Source organism: Corvus hawaiiensis, chromosome 1, assembly GCF_020740725.1.
Source record: "Corvus hawaiiensis isolate bCorHaw1 chromosome 1, bCorHaw1.pri.cur, whole genome shotgun sequence".
Classification (NCBI taxonomy): Eukaryota; Metazoa; Chordata; class Aves; order Passeriformes; family Corvidae; genus Corvus; species Corvus hawaiiensis.
Genome location: NC_063213.1, coordinates 95075842 through 95095823, shown reverse-complemented (window position 1 = coordinate 95095823; position 19982 = coordinate 95075842). Strand labels below are relative to the sequence as shown.

At 41.3% G+C, this 19982-nt stretch overlaps 3 protein-coding genes across 3 annotated transcripts; all 3 read left to right on the top strand.

The window, feature by feature from the left end:
* The first annotated feature begins 4596 nt into the window (after positions 1 to 4596).
* Positions 4597 to 5556, top strand: LOC125334771 (olfactory receptor 6B1-like). Its single transcript, XM_048321935.1, has one exon. The coding sequence runs from the start codon at positions 4597 to 4599 to the stop codon at positions 5554 to 5556; it is 960 nt and encodes a 319-aa protein (XP_048177892.1).
* Positions 5557 to 8745: 3189 nt separating this feature from the next.
* Positions 8746 to 9723, top strand: LOC125334766 (olfactory receptor 6Y1-like). The gene has a single exon (XM_048321924.1). The coding sequence runs from the start codon at positions 8746 to 8748 to the stop codon at positions 9721 to 9723; it is 978 nt and encodes a 325-aa protein (XP_048177881.1).
* Positions 9724 to 15425: 5702 nt separating this feature from the next.
* Positions 15426 to 16493, top strand: LOC125331636 (olfactory receptor 12-like). The gene has a single exon (XM_048315878.1). The coding sequence runs from the start codon at positions 15564 to 15566 to the stop codon at positions 16491 to 16493; it is 930 nt and encodes a 309-aa protein (XP_048171835.1). The 5' UTR covers positions 15426 to 15563.
* Positions 16494 to 19982: the final 3489 nt, after the last annotated feature.

Sequence of the window (19982 nt, the reverse complement as noted above, 5' to 3'; positions counted from 1 at the left end):
TACGAGAAATAATGAAAAAAGTAGGCTAAAGAAAGGGTAGGTGAATACTAACAAGAAAATAAGGCATAAAAATGAAGGTAAGTGGTCACATATGCAAAATTATTTAAATGTTTTGCAGAGTTCTCTTGCACCTAGCATTATCGCTATTTACATCCCTGAAGGAGCATTAATTTAACACAATACTGAGAAGCAGGAAGAGTGGGATGAGAATGAGCAGGTCACAATTAGGCTTACAAATACCCAACTTTTCTTAATTTCATCCTCCTGCTCTGGTCTCCAGGCATGCAAAAGTACTGTGTCCAAAACTGGATATTTATGACTTTAATTATGCTCGGTACCACTCCAAATGTCTATCCATAGTTCCAGCTACTGACATTAATTTCATCAGAGCATCACAAATACAGCAAAAACAAAGTCTGTCTACATGTATGCTATTAATAACACCCCACCCCAAGTGATCCATGCCCCCCCCAACCAAATTTACTTGGCATTAGACCCATAGACTTGGTTGCTATATGCACATCACATCACAGCATTTCACCCAGGTCTTCCCTGTGCTCAGTCTTGTATTGCTGTGAACTCTTTGAGATTTCCCTTTGAAGTAACCACAAGTTGTATCACAGTCCAGAAAAGTGTGTTTTCAGTTCCATGAAACACAATCTGCGAGTTCTAGGATCTGTAACTCTGCATGAAGCATACAGGTATGATTAATGGTCAACTCAAGATTTCCTTGGATTAAGTTAGAAATGGAATTTATTTGCTAAAATACATACAGGCCTGCCTGAAAGCTTAACTGAAGTCTCTTCTGGAGTGCTTCACAGTTCCTTTGTGGATACAAAAATGCTGCTAGCAAGGATTTTCTTGCTATTTTCTAAGCCCATGAGAGACTTTTCTCTCTCACAGAAGAGGCAGCAGAGTTCTGTAAACAACCAAACACCTGCAACCTTGAGAAGTCTTGTTTATGGTACAGTAGAAAAATATTTTGACAATGGATGTTTTAGGATTTTAGCCAATCACCCCAAGGGGTGGCTGATCCTTTGTCCAATTAGACTATGAAGAAAAAGTCTATAAAAGAGTTTGTAAAATAATTAAATCAATCAATCTTGCTGCACAATTCCTGCCTGCTGGATCTTCTCTCCTCCTCCCTACGGCTGCAGGATACGGTGATATTTACTGCACTAATATTCCTTTTTTGTTTGACAACACCTTGAAATAAGGCCTGAACATTCTGTCTGCCTGAGTTACATTTATTTGCACTCTACTTCTTAAGAGAATCAGTTTCCAGAGAGGAAGTCTTTCCCAAGCAATGGATTTTCCAGCGGCACAGAGTTAAGTTACTGTAGCGACACATAGATGTCTGGGACAAATCTGCTTTATTTTAATAAATAAAGGAAGGAAGGGAACAGATGCTTAGTGCCTCGGGCATCCAAGACATCTTCACCGGTCTGGAAAATACAACCCAGAAAATGCAGAGCTGCTGGCTGTGAAGATCACTCAACAGTGTTTGAAAAAGACACACATTTTGGAAAATGAATCCCAAACACTTTGGTTACTCTTGAATGAGGTGAAGCACTGTCCAGACTCTTCTGTTGACTCTCTCCCAGCTGACTTTAATGGGAGTTCAGTCATGTAGTTCACATACAGAAATTTGCACTATTGTCACCTGTATTTCCGTGTCTTCTCTCTGGGCTGCATCTCACTCTGGGTTGTTGGCATGTGGAGGGAGTTGGATTTCCCCTCTGAATGGTGTCTTTCACACCTCCAATATTATTGATACTTAATGCTTGGGTGCTGCTTTCTCTGTGGAACCTCCAGTAATTTTCAAGACCAGTGTAATAATTATTTAATATATGGAGAAACGAAGGCACTGACAAATGAAGTTTTGTTGGTCAAAGCTACCCATCATGAGCCAACAGCAAAGTACAAATGAGTCCTGAGTTCCAGTCTGATGCCTTGTCACATAGACAGCACTGACTTTGGAGAAAGAAAAAAAACCCATGGATAGTGCTACAATAGCTAGTTAACACATTAAAAAAATTAACAAGCAAACAAGCAGAGCAACACCTTCCGTGAGGTTTAGAAAAAGGAGGGAAATTTATTCCCTCTAATTCTGTTCTCAGTTCTCTTGGGCTTTGAAGGATAATATATTGAGCGATATTTTATCACCCTGGGAAATCTTAGCTCAGCCGAAGCGACAGAAGCCTGCAGGAACTGTTTATGCTCACAGCCTTTCACAGCGGCTCTCAGCCATTCAGAGAGAAACAGAAAAGCAAAGGGGTAAGGTTTTAGCTCAATGAAAGCGAGAAAGAAGCGTAGATACTGATCTCTCGCTCAGACAAAGCATTTAATTTCCTCTTCTCTAGCTTTGTTAGAGGTCTTTCTTCTCATCTGATCTCACCTGAACTCGGAGAATACCAACATAAGTTGTGAGTGTCTTGGAAACGGCATTCCAAGTTCTTATCAGGAACTGCAGGGACAGGACAAGGGGGAGAGCTTCAAACTGAAAAGATATTGGAAAGAAATCCTTCCCTGTGAGGGCAGTGAGGTCCTGGCACAGGGTGCCCAGAGCAGCTGTGGCTGCCCCTGGATCCCTGGCAGTGCCCAAGGCCAGGCTGGACATTGGGGCTTGGAGCAGCCTGGGACAGTGGGAGGTGTCCCTGCCCATGGCAGGGGTGAAATGGGATGGTCTTTAAGGTCCCTTCCAACCCAAACCATTCTGGCATTCTGGGATTCTATGAGCAGTTTTCAAGACAAACATGGACATGTTTCTCAAAGTGTGAGAGAGAAGAGAGAGGGGGATTGCTTGGAAAGGAAAACAGAGCTGGACTTAATAAAATCTAGAAATACGGAAATTTCTTATTGTACTTTTTGTGCTTTTAAAAATCCTATGACCACTGTTGACAGTATAAGTTAAATAGAACCTTTCCCTCACTCTCTCTCTGTGTTTTCTATGCAGTAGCAGTACTTCTGAACATGTTTATGTGGTAAAAAACCACATTTGTAGTCCACTTTCAGTGGACTAGAATGTAAAAAGCATTCACCATTATTTTTACCCTAAAAAGCTTCATTCTTGAAACATGGAAGTTATCTTTCTATGCCACCTGAGAGTGACCTGTTATTTGAGGACAGGTACCTGAAATTCTCCAATTAATCACCCTTTTAAAATTAAATTATTGACAGTCAATATTCTAAGGTACTATATGGTAGATCTGGAATTTTTAAAGCCTATATTGGAATGTGGAACCATAATTTTTATTTTCTCTTTTTGATATCCTTTTCATTCAGGTACTTTTCAATTATGGTCTGTATTCTATAGCACATTAAATCACTTAAACTAGGTTTTCTTCCCTGTACTGCCTGAATCTCCACTGGCTATACTGGAAAATGAATTACCTGCCTCACCTGTCAGCATTTACCACAGCTTAAATCTCATGGAAAGCTGGGAGGTGGTGAAAGCCATCCTTAGAAATGAAATTGTATTTAGTATTCTGTCACTTTGTTATTTGGCAGCAGTGATGTAATAAAATATGTAACTTATGTAATTAGGTTGATTCTACACAGATTATCTGTATGTGAGAGAAAAATCAAATTTGAAATATTTTGAAACTCAAAGACAAATAAATAATGAAATCACAGAAATACATATTCCTTTTTCTTTTTTTTCCCCCATGACAATAATGGATCTTTTTCTTAATTTTTGTATGAAAAATATTTTGTGAATGACAAATATTGAACATCATTCTAGAAAGTCAGCTGATTATTGGATAGGAATGTGCAGGAATAGGTGAAAAAAGGTTGTTTGAAACCGTCCCTAAGAAGTGGAAAAGAAGAAGAATAAACATCAAACTTCAGGTATTTTGTGATAAATCAAGATTATTTCTATCAATTAACGCAGCAGAAAAATTATGGGTGGCTATTGTTATTATTGTAGTATAAGACACTACGTAAAAACTTATTTGGGGGGAGAAGTGGCTTATTTTAGTCAAACCATTGAAAAGGAGAGAAATTTTCAGATGCACAGGTCCTTTCCAATTTTGAAAGAAAAAACCGAAATGCATACATCCCATAACCCTAGCAAACTTTAAATAAAGTACTCCGTGTGAGAGAGCAAACACTTTTTTTCTTCTGCAAATATTCAAGAGTAAGCGAGACTGTAAAACAGCTCAAGGCAAGTTTGCTGTGTGTGAGTCCAGCAAGACTGTGCTTCTCTCCACATGGCTTGGCATTGGTGACCATCTGAGGGGTAGCTCAGAACTGAGATCCAATGCACTCTTAAAAATGTTGCCTCTTCTCCTTTGATTGTCTTTTAAGTCTTTTAAGATTGTCTTTTAAGATAGGGGTAAGAAGAAGAAATCAGTGAAGCCCAAACATTTTCTTGGAGCCAGGATCTGAATCACCAATCCTGCTGTAGGACACAAAAAAATTCAGAGGTGGTTAAATAATAAAGAATGTCAATTAAATAACTGGTGTGGAATCTCTACTTAAATTGTGTATTTGCAAGTCCAGTATGAAGAGGATGCTTGGGGGAGATAATAAAAAATGTTCCCTATTTCTTTCCTTTTTCCTCCTTATACATTCCAGGTCTTCAAGGTCATCATGGTACAAGAAAATGATACCCACATCCATGAGTTCATCCTGTTGGGATTCCCTACCACCACAGAGCTACAGGCTCTGCTGTTTGTGATTTTCCTTACTGTGTATTTGTTGACTGTCACTGAGAACGTAATTATCATCACTTTAATCATAAGTAATCACCAGCTCCACAAGCCCATGTACTTTTTCCTAGGCCATCTTGCTTTCCTAGATGCCTGGTACATTTCAGTCACTGTTCCCAAATTGTTGGTCAGCTTGCTGGTGAGGAATAAGAACATCTCCTTCACAGGCTGTATGGCCCAACTCTACTTTTTCATTGCCCTGGTGTGTACTGAGTGTGTCCTCCTGGCTGTCATGGCCTATGACCGCTCTGTGGCCATCTGCAGCCCCCTGCACTACACGGTCATCATGACCCGCAGGGCCTGTGTGCAGCTGGCCGTGGGCTCTTGGCTGCTTGGCTTTCTGCTGTCCGTGCTCAAGGTCTTCTTCATTTCCCAGCTCTCCTTCTGCGGTCCTAGCGTTATCAACCACTTCTACTGTGACATCAGCCCGTTGCTCAACCTCTCTTGCACCAAGCGGCGAGTTGCAGAGATGGTGGACTTTGTCTCGGCCTTGCTTATTTTGTTGATCCCCCTCTCTGTCATCATAATTTCTTACATCTGCATAATCAGCACCATTTTGCTCACTCCCATGGCCCAGAACAGGAAGAAAGCCTTCTCCACCTGTGCTTCTCACCTGGCTGTGGTCATCATTTTCTTCTCTACCACCCTCTTCATGTACGCCCGGCCCAGGAGTATAAACTCCTTGGATCTCAACAAGCTGCTTTCCATAATTTATACTATAGTCACTCCAATGCTAAATCCATTCATTTACTGCCTGAGGAACCAGGAAGTGAAGGACACTTTACTGAAGGTCTTGTGCAGCAGGGCCGCTGTCTCCAGAGTTTCTGCATTGGATCTGTGATGCTTGGAAGATAACCTTCAGACTGAATTTGTCTGAATCCTATGAAAGTCTAATAAGATTTTTACTTTGACAGAAATGGTTATTAGGGTTTTCTTTCAACATCAGTGGTTAAGAATTCCTTCTCCCGAGTCAGTCTGCATGTTCAGCTAAAATCTATGAATCTATGCAAATGTGAAAGGTGGCTCTACTGAACACGTCACACATCATTCCTGAGGAGCAGAAAAGGCAATAAACATAATTGCCTTGTCTTAATGTATTTTTTTGGTGTGCATCAAAGAACAAAATTGCATTCTGACCTTGATTCAACTTAACATGAAACTAGGATTCAAGAACTTGAGGCACCAAATAAATGGTTATGTCAACTTTCTTCACAGGAATGAGGATGGGAACTTCAGTCATTCAGATAATAACAGTCACTTTAGATAGCTGTGACAGGAGATCATGAACCACACCTGAAAAGAGAAAAGCAACAGGAACTAGTTACAACAAATTAAATTCAGATAAGATAGTCCAAAAAAAGAAAAAAATCAAACAAAATTGATCAGAGTGATTAAGCACCACAACACAGTCCCAGAGAGGTAATGAAATCTCTGTCTTTTGAGCTTTTCAATGCTTGACCTGACAAGTCCCTGAAAAACCTGACCCCACTAAACCGTTTGTGACAGCAGAATGAGTTAAAAAAGTCCGCAAGTAAAATTTATCCTTCCAACCTAAGTTTTTGTATGGTTCTTTGATCTGGATGTCAAATGGAAAAGCCTGTGGCATCTCAAACTGCAATAGAAATTGGTGTTTAGGGAGCTGAATCTGGCTGTAGCTACCCACTCAGTAGGTTTTGGCACACGAGAAATACGTTCAATACTATCCAGGGAATGGGTGCTCTCCAGTATTTCCACATCACTCGTCCACTGGGGAGCCAAGAACTGGATGCAGTACTCCAGATGTGAATATATTTATAATGTGACTTCCCTTTTATAGCATAACGCTCCCCATCTCTCTATTACGTCAGCTGAGGCTCGGTCTAGCTGAGATCTGAAAACATCAGAAGTACAACAATCTCTCTGGGAGACTGTTTAAGCACTCTTCTGACCTCATATCTTCTAATGGCCTAAATAGCAGGGAAGCAATTATGGAACCCTACTGAGTTGCAAATCATTGCCTTTGTCCCTTTTTATACCTTGTACCTGTTCGACCACAGCACAGCCTCCAGTACACCACACTGAACAAACCCAGCTACATCAACTTCTTCTCATGGTGCATGTACCCATGCCATGTCCTCACATCTTAGCAGGCTTTAGTAAGCACCTCTCCAGCTTATCCACATTTTCCTTGAATTGCAGAGATCCCAAAATTGATCCATGGTAGTTGGACCCTCACCAGCCCAACAGAAATGAGGGAAGAAGTAACACTCGTGCTTCTGACAACACTACTCTTCCTTCTCCATGCACTTACATTATTTTAAAGTTGCCTTCTTCATGAGATGCCCTTACATTCCTGAGAATGCACACATGGCTTTGGCCAGTAGCTAGAATTCAGCCAACATACCATAAGGTATATCAAATATCACTAGATTTTAACATATTTGCAAATTAAATCAAACTCTATGATCCAACAGCCAAATAAATTCTGTAGTTCCAACTCTCCCAGATGCTAAACTTCCATTATTCTCTCTGTATGAATATAATTTTAATCATGGTTTTGGCTTAAGATATCTGCCTCATATGAGACCAACTGGAAGGTGATTTTACAAATAGCTGAGTCCAGGGACTGCTCCCACTTGGCAGTATGGAGGAGACCAGAGCAAGTTTTGTATTCTTCGTGCAACAAAATCCTGCAGCAGCACCTCAGCCCTGTTTGGGGGGCAGCTGAGCTCCTCAGGTAACAGACCAATGTCATCTCGGATCCTCCTTTTGCTCTGAACATATTTGTACTGCATTTTACTATTCAGAAAATGCATAGCTTGGCTGTTTGTGTATCTGAAGATTGTACAAATAACTCCAGTGTAGGTGAAACTACACTTATCCAAAATCACTTACTCCAAAAGCGATTACCAGTTAAGGCTACGGATTTAGATTAGGGTACTAGAATATTTTTCTAGATTACCTTTTGGTAAAAGACTGCCATATCCCCTGCCTCAGGGTATGCTTTTATTTTCCTCTGCCCTATAAAAATCAGTAGACACTTACTGGTATTTTTTCATTGTTCAGTGTCTCAGAAAAAAATCTTCAGAGCTTCTTGCTTCTACTCTGCATGGAATCACAGAGGAAACAATAACATCCCTCCTCTTCCTGTGATTGCTTCCATTGGGAGGCTAGCTGTAATTTCTAAATCAGATCTCATGAGACACCAAACATAAACCAAGTGTTGATTTATCTGTGTTGATTTATAAATCACCCAACTGACATACCAGTCTACACTTCATCTGTACCCTACTGATCATATTCTCCAGGATCAACTAAGGCGGTGGATTCCCTCCACAGAAGGTTGAGAACAGTTTTGTTTTTAATAGCACAGGCTGGAGCCATTCTTATTTTTGAAGGATTAATCTGAGTTAGTTGCAAACAAAGCAGACCCAGAATTATAATTTGCTTGCACTTATGCTGTATCTGGGATGCTATGTGTACCTTTTATCTCAACAGACTTTGTGTAGATGTGTTTTCTGAGCTAGATATAGAAACCTTCTATAGTGGGGTCCTTCAGATGTGTTTGGAGGGTTTTTTAATACCAAAATGAATATATCCTTGTGGTACTTCACATTTCTCTCACAGTTCATGGAATATACATCATATAACTTTAGAAATGTTTAAATGTAGAAACTAAAACACTGGCAATGTGAATGTCTATCTATAAGCTCATAACCTATCATTTCTTTATACTGGATGGATAATATAATAGCATCATTCATCTGGCTTATTTTAGACCTTTGTCTTAGATGAGATAAGCTTCTAATATGTATTTATCTCTATGAAATGTAAAGTAAAAAGCATGATTTAATTTTTAAAATGAAAAATTCTGAATTGAGCAGATAAATTTCACAAAATTAATGTCTAAAAACCAAGCAACAAAATGTCTGAACTTTTACAGTGTCTTTAAGTGGTGGTGTAACATATGGCTATGAATTTAAGCCTGAGTAGTTAGGTGTGATTGTATTAATTTATTGCAGGTGGATAAGGTTCATCTTTCTGCTACAGAATGGGTGGGAGGAATGAAACCAAAGTAATGTATTTCATTCTCCTGGGTTTTCCCACCACTGCTGAACTGCAGCTGCTCCTTTTCTCTACTTTACTTCTGGTTTATTTATTAACTGTGTTGGAAAACTTCCTTATCATTCTCATCATCCGCAACAACCAGGGTCTGCAAAACCCCATGTATTTCTTCCTAGGGAGTCTGTCTTTCTTGGAGATCTGGTATGTTTCTGTCATTGAGCCAAAGATGATCGTAGATGTCATTTCTCATGACAAACGTATCTCATTCCAGGGCTGCATGACACAGTTGTATTTCTTTGTGACTTTTGTTTGTACTGAGTATATTCTGTTAGCTGTTATGGCCTACGACCGCTTTGTGGCCATATGCAAACCTCTCAGATACCCACTCATCATGAGTCACAAGTTCTGTGCTCAGTTGATAGCTGGCTGTTGGATGTGTGGTTTGACCACTTCTTCCATCAAGCTGAGCTTTATAGCCCAGCTCTCATACTGTGATGTGGACAAAATCAATCATTATTTCTGTGATATTTCACCCCTACTGAATATTTCGTGCAGCGATTCCTCTTTGGCTGAGCTAGTGGACTTCATCTTGGCTCTGATGGTTATCATGGTACCTCTGTGTATTGTGGTGGCCTCCTACATTTGCATCATGTTCACCGTGTTGAAGATTCCTTCTTCTCAGGGGAGGCAAAAGGCCTTTTCCACCTGCAGCTCCCACCTGACCATGGTGATTTTGTTCTACTCCACCACCCTTTTCACTTACAGCCGTCCCAAGCTCATGTACACCTATCGTGCTAACAAGTTGGTATCAGTCCTGTACACGGTGGTTGTGCCACTTCTGAATCCTCTCATATATTGTCTTAGAAACAAAGAAGTCAGGTTTGCCATGAGAAGGACTTTTACTTGCAGAAGACACACCAAAGAAAGCAACGAAAGGGTCCCGGAGAAGAGGCTTTGCTCATGAAGATCAACTGGCAGTGCTGAGGAGCTAAAGTCAGGAGATCCAGACCTTAATCCACACCAAAGTGAAACTCTCCTATTCATGCACACACTACTCATATTTATTGGACTAGACCTTAATATATCTAAGCTAGATCTAGGTATATACTATGGCTTTGACTTGAGAAGTTTGGGTTTGGGTTTTTTTTGCTTGTTTTCCCCTTAAGAATCTATGCTGTCACCCTTTCTTAAAAGTCTCCTGCTGAATGACTGCTCTGTTTTTAAAGAGGTTTGGAAATGCTAGAAAATGAACCCCAGGTTTGTTTGCCCTACATAGAATAGAGTCCAGAAAACATTGTAAAATGCATTTGAAAACCAGATATCTATGTGTGATTTATTTACTCTGAGATTTTGTTATTATCCCTTGAAAGATACAGGCAGCAGAAAAGAATGGGTAATTTGAACAATTTTGGATACCTGGTGTAGGATAAAAGGAACCATCCTCTGAGGAACCATCCTCTGAAGAAGAATATTTTTCTAATATGGCATTAGAGAAGGTAAAATGTGAGTAACTCATGCTCTTCAGGTGGTACAGCTGCATTGTCACTTGGCCTCTGCCTCAGCTTCACCACAGGACTGAGGTACGCCTAAACAACCTTCTTGCTCACCAAATAATGTGTTCCATGAAGAAATTCAGACATTCCTGAAAGGATAAATCACTTCAATATTTCCTTCTGGCTGCACAAGCCTTGGATCCAGCAGTATGTCATCAGCAGTAATGATCTTATGTAGGAGTCTGGAAACACAGCTGATGAATCTGAGCTAAACATGGATCGTCTGTGAGAAAATCTGATTATCAGTTAGAAATAAAATGGTGCCTCTAAGAAAACTACTCTGTGTTCAGACTATCACAGTGCTTCAGAACTTTTAATACTCTGTAATAAACAAACAAACAAACACACAAATAAACAAATAACTCTGTCAGCAGAGTGCATTTCCATATGACCAAATTAAATCTGGGTTTAAGTTTATGACTAAGACTGTGGTATCTGATATTCTATGCTCTGTACTAGCACACTGACTTCTCCAATTATGCAGATGAAATATTTAGCTTTCCAGGGAAGAAACCTGGAAGAAACTTGTCTGTGCATCCTGTGCCATAATGCCATGGACACAATTGTTCCAAACAAGACCTTTTTGAGGACTTGAATATAATGTAAAAGAGAGATGTCAGGAATAGCTTGAAGTTAACCACAATGGGGAGCGATCACCAGAAATGTAGGGTGCTGGCTGTATTCCAGGTATTAGCAGAAAATCTGCTATGAGAAAATAGGTAATTGACACAAAATGAATGTACATTACAATATGAACCATTGGAAAGGAGCCCAAAAAAATCCAGTAGTTCTTTAGATTTGCATAAGAAATCAAGAGCCACAGGTACAGCTAGATATGAATTCTTCTAAAAATATGTAAAAATTAGACATGTCTATTTAGATATCGAAGCAAACTACCCTCAGCTCCTTTACTACTCATGGGTATGGATTATCACCCTAGAGGATGCTTATTGTATTTATCTATAACATGTGCCTTTATGTTCAGCCATCTCCAAGAAAATGGAGGGTTGTTTTAATACCAAAAAGAATATATCCTTGTGGTACTTCACATTTCTCTCACAGTTCATGGAATATACATCATATAACTTTAGAAATGTTTAAATGTAGAAACTAAAACACTGGCAATGTGAATGTCTATCTATAAGCTCATAACCTATCATTTCTTTATACTGGATGGATAATATAACAGCATCATTCATCTGGCTTATTTTAGACCTTTGCCTTAGATGAGATAAGGTTACTAAAGGTTACTTTGGAAGAAACATCCCTTCCTCCTTTTTCCTGCACTTTTTATTGCTGAGCACGATGCCACATGGTCTGGGATGGCTCTCTGGTCAGCTGAATCAGCTGTTCCAGCTGTGTCCCCTCACAGCTTCTTGCTCGCTCCCAGCCTGTGCCAGCACTGCTCAGCAAGAACTGAAGCATTCCTCTGTTCTCAATATGGTTTTCATCACAAATCCAGGATTTAGTCCCACACAAGCTATGGTGAAGTAATTTATCAGTACAGCATCACGCTCGCTTCTTTCTTATTACAATATATTAAAGTACTGATACACCAATAATCACCGAATCTATTTCTTCTCTTATTTCAGTTTTTTGTACATAAAGTGCAAACCACAGCATTTCAGTTCTCCTCAGTGAGTTTTTCACAGAAATTTTGCAGGGTGTGAAGTTCCTTTAATACAGTGATTTGGCTACACACATTGACTGGATTTAAAGCAGTGATCGTTTTGAAATAATGTCAGGAAAATCCTCCAAATACACTGTGAAGAGGATTATCATCCAATTTTTACTGGGTTTATGTACACTAATAATAATGGTGCTAGAAAACCTGAAACAAATAATTCATAACCTATTCAACAGGAGTTCCTAAGTGTTCTTAGGGAAGAACACAGAGAAGTCTTACACAAACACAAACTTTTTGAGAATGCAAGTTCTCTCTTGCATCCAAGTTTATTTCTGGAAGTTTTCCTAATAAACACTTTTGCAAATTCAAGGTTGGGTGCTTTTAAAGTACTGTAAATAAGTCATCTCCCACAAGTAAAGTAGGTAAGACTACAAGTTCAATCTTAGCTTTTGAGAAACTTTCCATCTCTCTTAATCTTACTCTCCACCTCTGGGAGCTGATAAGAATGTATGCAAATGTAAGATAGTCTGGTTTTAGAAGATATTGATCTATTGTCAGTCACAAAATTTGGGAAGCCATCATATCAAGAACAGAAACATTTATTTAACGCAGAGTTATTTAAAACCACATGCCAAAACAAAGAAAATTTAATATAGTCTGCTGTAACTAGAAGTGATGCTCCTGTGCTGAGAAGAATGCAGGTTTGCTTGTTGAAAAATATCCGTATCCTAGGGTGTCTGAGATACCCACACAGGAGCTAGCAGATGCTTTTTCCCCTCCTGGAGTGGTTGCTGGATTCCAGAGCACTGTTTCCTTGGAGGCTGGACCCTCATCTGAATCATACTTTTATGTTTTAGACGGTGAGTACACTTTCCTTGCCAGTCATTTTTCACTTAGTGAAAACTTGCTTTTGTTTAGAGAAGAGAAGCATATTGGCTGGGGAGAAGGTAACGGTGTCTGTTTTGATAATTTGGAAGGAAGCAGATTCTAATGGCTAATGAGGTTTTGATTAGGTCCACAGTGTTTTGCTTAGCAGAAAGAAATCTACAAGGGGCAGGAAGGGTTCTGCATAAGAAACAGTGAAAAAAGTAGGGGCAAAAGACACACAGAAACAGCATTACACTTTATTGTTTGTGTTTTATTCCTTATTATTGTATTCCTTTTATACCTTGTGTTTTTCTTCTTTTGCAAGCAAAGAAAAATGGCACAAGGGAAAAATGTCTCATTTGAGGTTCAGATGTCGGCTGTGAAGGTCCAGGACTCTGGAAACTGATTCCCTAGTGTTTTTATGTACACCTATTGAAGTATATATAAACAACATGCTGAGGAGAATGCCTTTAGAACCAGTAAGATGAAAGGCCAGGGATGTATTGATTACAAGAGACTACTGAAAAATCAGTTGAGTAGAAAAAACGTTCAGTATTTTTTGGCAATGTGTTCAAGAAACCTGAATTCCAAAAACCACACCTGGCTTTAATCACTGTATTACAAGGTATGTGTATTGTGGTGTGTGAAGTCTGAGCTCTGCTTTGATAAATTTAGTGATAGAACTGGGCTAAAAATGGTTGTTTTCTCTTTTTTTCATTACATAGCATGTAATAATCAGGGCTTATGAATATAGTTAGTTCTTCTGGAAATTAAGTACCTTAACAGGAAGCCAGTATTTAATGTGTCTACATTCTAGAGTTTCTGTTTAATCAACCAAGAGACAGTCCCAGAGACCTCTCAGGTGAATCAAAAATCTTCCCTCCTCACTGGCTAAAAAAGCATCTCCAGTATCTTTATTCTTAGCTGTGGTTTTTGTTAACCTCTTTACAAAGCCATTTACTTAAAGCAGTAGTAATTGTAATTTCAACTAAACAATTTTTGATAGGATGTAGGATATCCTTCAGTGGAGAATATATTTGATTAGTATGAAATTATTTCATAAGTTTACATCTGTTACATTTAAATCATTGATGCTTACACATAAAACCAGAATAAAAACAAGAATTTAAAAATAAGGTCAATTAGGTAAGCCAAGACCACACATCTTAAATGGCTGACCATAGTGACACACAATTTTGACATTTTCTTTTACATCACTGTTAGGAAAGGAATAAAGCTAGCCAGAAAAGAATAAGAAAAAAGAGATACTTTTGTCCACAAAGACAGATACTTCTAAGGGACTGTTTTCCCCCTGTTTTGAACAGGTGTGGTGAGACTAGAAGAATCACACTGTGGATGCATCTATTTCTCTCTTTTGGCAATATGGGAAGCTTTAGGAATTGTGAAAGCTGTAGACAACAGGTTTGAATAGGCTTTGACTGGATACTTGACCCTGACTGCCTAAACCTGAGCTCTCTGCACACAAAAATCCCCAGGGAAAGTAGCCAAAATATTTGATCAGCAAGGTTATGCAAAGATAAATTCTTTCTCCAAATTTATTTCTCTTTTCCAAGACTCATGGGTAAATAAGAACAAAGGATTAAATAGAGCTCCTAGGATACCTAGAGCTGAGGCTACATTTCAAACCATGGAGGGATAGCTGGAGTAATATGTTAAAAATTAATTCAGTGCTTTGAAAAGATTAGGTACATGCTGGTTAAGAGAAATGATCTCATGGAAATGACAGCAAACCAAAGAAAATACCAGTAACTGGATGGGGATTTCTATCACTCAGCTTTACACATCTATGTCCATCTTTTTACATAAAGAATAGCTGGACTTTCCTTTAGATCAATGGAGAGAACCAGAAAATCTTAACACATGATTCATACCTTCTACAATAAATATCCTAAAGCTGGAGTGTTTATTTCTGTCCACGGAATTTAAAGGCATCCAAACTATGAGTTCTAGCGTAGGCATCAACCCACAGAATATATTCAAGCCTAGATGAGAGGACAACTAGCTCATGAAAATAAAATTACTAAATAAAATTGAAAAGGAATTACCTGAAACATTCTATAAATTAGTCAATTTTTTCCATACTATGTGAATTAGCATTTGAGTAGAGAAAACTTATTTCAGATATCTCAACATTTGAAGGTTTTGTTTCAAGTACTTTTATAAAAGAAAAAGCTCTGTTTGTCACATTAAAAAGTGTGGGTTTTTAAAATAATTGACTTGGGGTTTTAAACAATTATCCACATTCTTTTAATACATTTCTTGGCTCATATATATTTTTAATTGTTTTGCATCACCTGAAGAAGAACATTCACTTGTTCTTTTCTTTAGGGGAGAGTGTCTTTTGTGGGTTAGTTGCAATCTTAGTACGAGATTTTTTTCTGCCCAGTTAAATCTGAAGTAGGTCTTCAACGGTAGAACAAAATGTCTGTTTCTAGTTGAGTGTAAAGTTTATTAAATTAAAATAGGTTAGTTAAGCTGCATGCAGAATGTTTCTTTATACTGAAGATAACATTACAGGGTAGTTAGTTTACAAATTACCCTGTAACAGTTGACAAAAACCTACAGATATGATATATCAATGAATTTTCTACTCTTTTCCATCTTTCTATTTTTAATATTTCTTGTGTTTCATATATCTCATCGTTTGTCTTATTCTTCTATAATTGCTTCTCCGGACAAACTGTCTGGAATCTACTACATCCTAATTTCCTTTTGGAACATCATCTGAAAGAAAACATGGAAAACAACACCAGGATAAGTGAGTTCATTTTGGTTGGGTTCAAATCTCACCCAGGATCACAACTCCTTCTCTCAGTTCTCTTCTCCACGATGTATATTGTCACTGTAGTGGGAAATGTCTGCATCATTCTCGTCATTAGAATGGACTCCAACCTGCACACTCCAATGTACTTTTTCCTAGAGAATTTGTCCACCTTGGACATCTGCTATTCCTCTGTCATCACTCCCAGGGCAGCACTGGCATTCTTACTGGGCAGAAGAAACATTTCCTACAACAGCTGTGCTTCACAAATGTTCTTCTTCTCTCTCTTTGGTACAACAGAAGCCTTCTTTCTTGCTGCGATGGCTTATGATCGCTTCACTGCCATCTGCAATCCACTGCTCTATCAAGTCATTATGAGCAAAAGACTTTGTGTTCTCATGGTGATGGGCTCTTATCTGTCAGGCTGCATCAACTGCACCATCCAGACAGGCTTCACATTCAGTTTGTCCTTTTGTGGGCCTGGAGAAATAAACCACTTCTTCTGTGATATTGCTGCAGTGATCCATGCCTCCTGTTCCAACACACTTGTCAATGAGCTCGTAATGCTGGCAGTGTGTGGATTCATAATTGTGGGCACTGCCTTGGTGGTTTTTATCTCCTATGGTTACATAATCATCACGATCATCCAAATGCCTTCAGCTGAAAGCAGGCACAAAGCCTTCTCCACCTGCTCTTCTCACATGATGACAATCTGCTTGTTCTTTGGGACAGCTTTCTTCACATATGCTCGGCCTGGAGCTACATCTTCACCCAACAAAAACAAAACCATCTCAATCTTCTATACAATTGTTATTCCCATGCTAAACCCTTTCATTTACACCCTTCGAAACAAGGAGGTAATAGGGTCTCTGAAAAAACAGTTAAAAAGGAAAGGGTTTTTTTAGCACCTTTACTGAAGCTGAGAATGAATACCCCAATTTGGGATGAACAGATGCTTAGAATGTAAAATAAAGCACATCAGGACCTGCTTTCAGGAGTCTTTTGTGTTTCTAAATGGTCAATAAAAGCAGGAAGTATAAAAACATCTAGGAGAATCTAGAGCAGATGAAGGTGAGGTTTCATTTAACCATGTTTAGACATTTACAATCCATCTGAGCTGTAATTTAGAGGCCTCTTATAGCCATTCAAAAGATACCAGCATTTTAAAGCCATAATTAGTATTATTGGGTTGGGCAATTTGAAGAGTATCTAAGTGTACTGAACATCTAAAATAGGATACTAAACTCAAGATTCTGGCAGTACCTTATTTCTATGCATTGGAACACAACCAGTTCAGGTGGAAGCATTCTCACTCTATATATCCACTGCTAAATTAAGTCAAACAAGTGAAATGGAAGATTTATTTGCCTGTGACTCCTAATATTTTTAATTATTTTTTTCTCAGTTTTGCTTTTAATCACTTCTCTTTCAGAAGAACCACTGAAATTAACATTACAACCATTAAGCATTAAGGGACAATTGAAATCTTCTGCCTGAAATGCTCTGTGACACAAAAAAAAAAAAGGAAAAAAAAAAAGCAGGATTCTGATTCCATGAGTTTGTGTTCACACGAGTGTTTGTAACAGGGTGGGAGCTATTTGTCTGTGACAGGTAAGCTTGTCACAACACAATTTGACAACATGAAGATAATGTTTAAGTTCAACTTTACAGCTGCTTGCAGTGGTTTGAAATTCTGGTTTAAAAAGCACCTTTCAAAAATACCAACTTAAAGCTTTTGTATCAAGTATGGAATCAAGCATCCCGTGGCCGGGAATGGCCCGGGGCTGAGGGGGGACACGGGGAATGGCCCGGGGCCCAGAGGGAGGCACCGGGAACGTCCTGGGGCCCAGTGGCCGTGCCTGGAGCTGCGCTGAGCGGGGCAGCAGCCGGGAGACAGCAACCCCAGGGAGATTGTCCGGCCAATTTATCATTTCGTTAAAAGAGCAGAAGTGAATGCCCAGAGCAGCTGTGGCTGCCCCATCCTGGAAGTGTCCAAGGCTGGGTTGGATGGAGCAGCCTGGTGTAGTGGAAGGTGTCCCTGCCCATGGCAGGGGGTGGAACGAGATGAGCCTTATGGCCCCTTTCAACCCAAAACAGTCTGAGGTTCTATGATTCTGCTATTCTATGAAGTGCTTTTAATATTGCTAGAAGAAAATGAAGGATTGTGCAGTTGGGAATTAGGCAGGGACTGTTTAATTGACCCTGAATCTCCCTTCTCTCTGACACCTGCTTGCATGTCTCCTTGGGGTCATGGGAAAAGAAATTCTTTCAAGGATGTAATTCTGCCAGTGGACTTGAAGTGTCTCTTCTGAGATGTCATAACACACATTGGGGACACAACTTCCCACCTGCAGACAGCTGGAGCAGCCTTTGCTTCATGCAGAGTTGCCTGTGTTGTCAGCTCCTTTTACCTGTGCCCTATAAAGAGCAGAGGGTGACAACAGCCTGTAGGCATCTACACACAGGATCTCTACACACAGGTGGCTGAGCAAGCCACAGCTGTCCCTATCCCTCACAGCACCAGCTCTATAGAAGTGCTATGTCCTGCATGTTAAGCAAGGAAGAAATGCGGTTTCTAGGAGGAGCCAGCTTGGAAATCTGAGAGACTCAAAGAGTTATTTGTACAGGAAGATGCATCTCTGTGCTTCACAGGATGAAGGTGGAGATGAGCAGCTGGTTTCTGTGTGGCACGTGCTGTCAGGTGGGTGGGTGAGCTGGAGCTGCTCTCCAAACACAGTGTGGTCTGCTCCACCTCTGTCTGCTGGGTAGGTCATGATGGTGACGTTAGCTAAAGGTGCTGTATGCATATTCTCCTTTTAACTCCTCCATAAAGGGCAGATGGCTGTACCAGAGGGCAGCCTAGCAGGTCCTACAGTGTAAATTATCAAAAAACGCGAGTTGTAAGGGACCTTTGGATATGTCTCAAACTTTTATTTCCCCACCACATCCCTCTGTGTCACGGTGTTTCACTGGACAGAACTTCCTAGAAAGACAAAACCCAGCATGCCATTTCTCACTTCCTCCTCACAACTGCAGTGTATCCCTCTGGGCCCCGGTCCATTCCCTGTGTCCCCCCTCGGCCCCGGTCCATTCCCCGAGTCTCCCCCCGGCCCTGGTCCATTCCCCAAGTGTCCCCTCGGCCCCGGTCTGTTCCCCCTGTCCCCCTGTAAGAGACGGTCTGAAGATCCCTCATCTGCCTCACGATCATCGCCAAGGACAGAGACAGAACACAGGAGTCCTGGCCTGGCTGAGGTGGGATGTCTGCCAAGTGTTGCCTACGGGTGTGCCCACTGGGAACTGGTACGCATTCCTGAGGAAATTAGTGCAGGTCCCAATGGACTGCGCCGTTCTTGCTGCCCAGGCGGGAAGGACTGCGCGGAAAGGAACGACCTGTCCTGTACACCTCTCCTGTACACCTGTCCTATACGTCTGTCCTGTACCTGTTTCCCAAAGCAATGGACCCCATAACAACGGCTGTAGATTTCCCAACCTCTTGGCCAGTTGCCCCTCGCTTCTGAAAAGGACTATAAAGGGACTTTCTGAAATAACTGAGACGAGATCTCCCCACAGAAAGAAGACTAATCTATCGGCAGAAGACCACGAGGACTTCGTCTCATCCGTTGGTAGCTATTACCCCCCCATCCTTTCTTCCTCTCTACCCTTTTACTTTGTTTTCTGTATCTCTCTTTCTCTCCTCTATCGCATTATCGTGTTGTGGGCACTTAATATAAGGTGCGCTGTTCTGATTAAAACTGAAATCCCTTGTGTCCTTTTACACTCTGAGATCGATAAACGAACCATCACGACCCCCGCTTGCATTACCGGATCGTGACACCCCCCTCGGCCCCGGGCCGTTCCCCGTTCCCCAGCCCCGCTCCGGGCCGTTCCCCGTTCCCCAGCCCCGCTCCGGGCCGCTCCCCGTGCCCTCAGCCCCGCTCCGGGCCGTTCCTCGTTCCCCAGCCCCGTTCCCCGGGCCCTGCCGAGCACCGCTCCGGGCCGTTCCCCGTTCCCCAGCCCCGTTCCCCGGGCCCTGCCGAGCACCGCTCCGGGCCGTTCCCCGTTCCCCAGCCCCGCACCCCGGGCCCTGCCGAGCACCGCTCCGGGCCGTTCCCCGTTCTCCAGCCCCGTTCCCCGGGCCCTGCCGAGCACCGCTCCGGGCCGTTCCCCGTTCCCCAGCCCCGTTCCCCGGGCCCTGCCGAGCACCGCTCCGGGCCGTTCCCCGTTCCCCAGCCCCGCTCCCCGGGCCCTGCCGAGCACCGCTCCGGGCCGTTCCCCGTTCCCCAGCCCCGTTCCCCGGGCCCTGCCGAGCACCGCTCCGGGCCGTTCCCCGTTCCCCAGCCCCGTTCCCCGGGCCCTGCCGAGCACCGCTCCGGGCCGTTCCCCGTTCCCCAGCC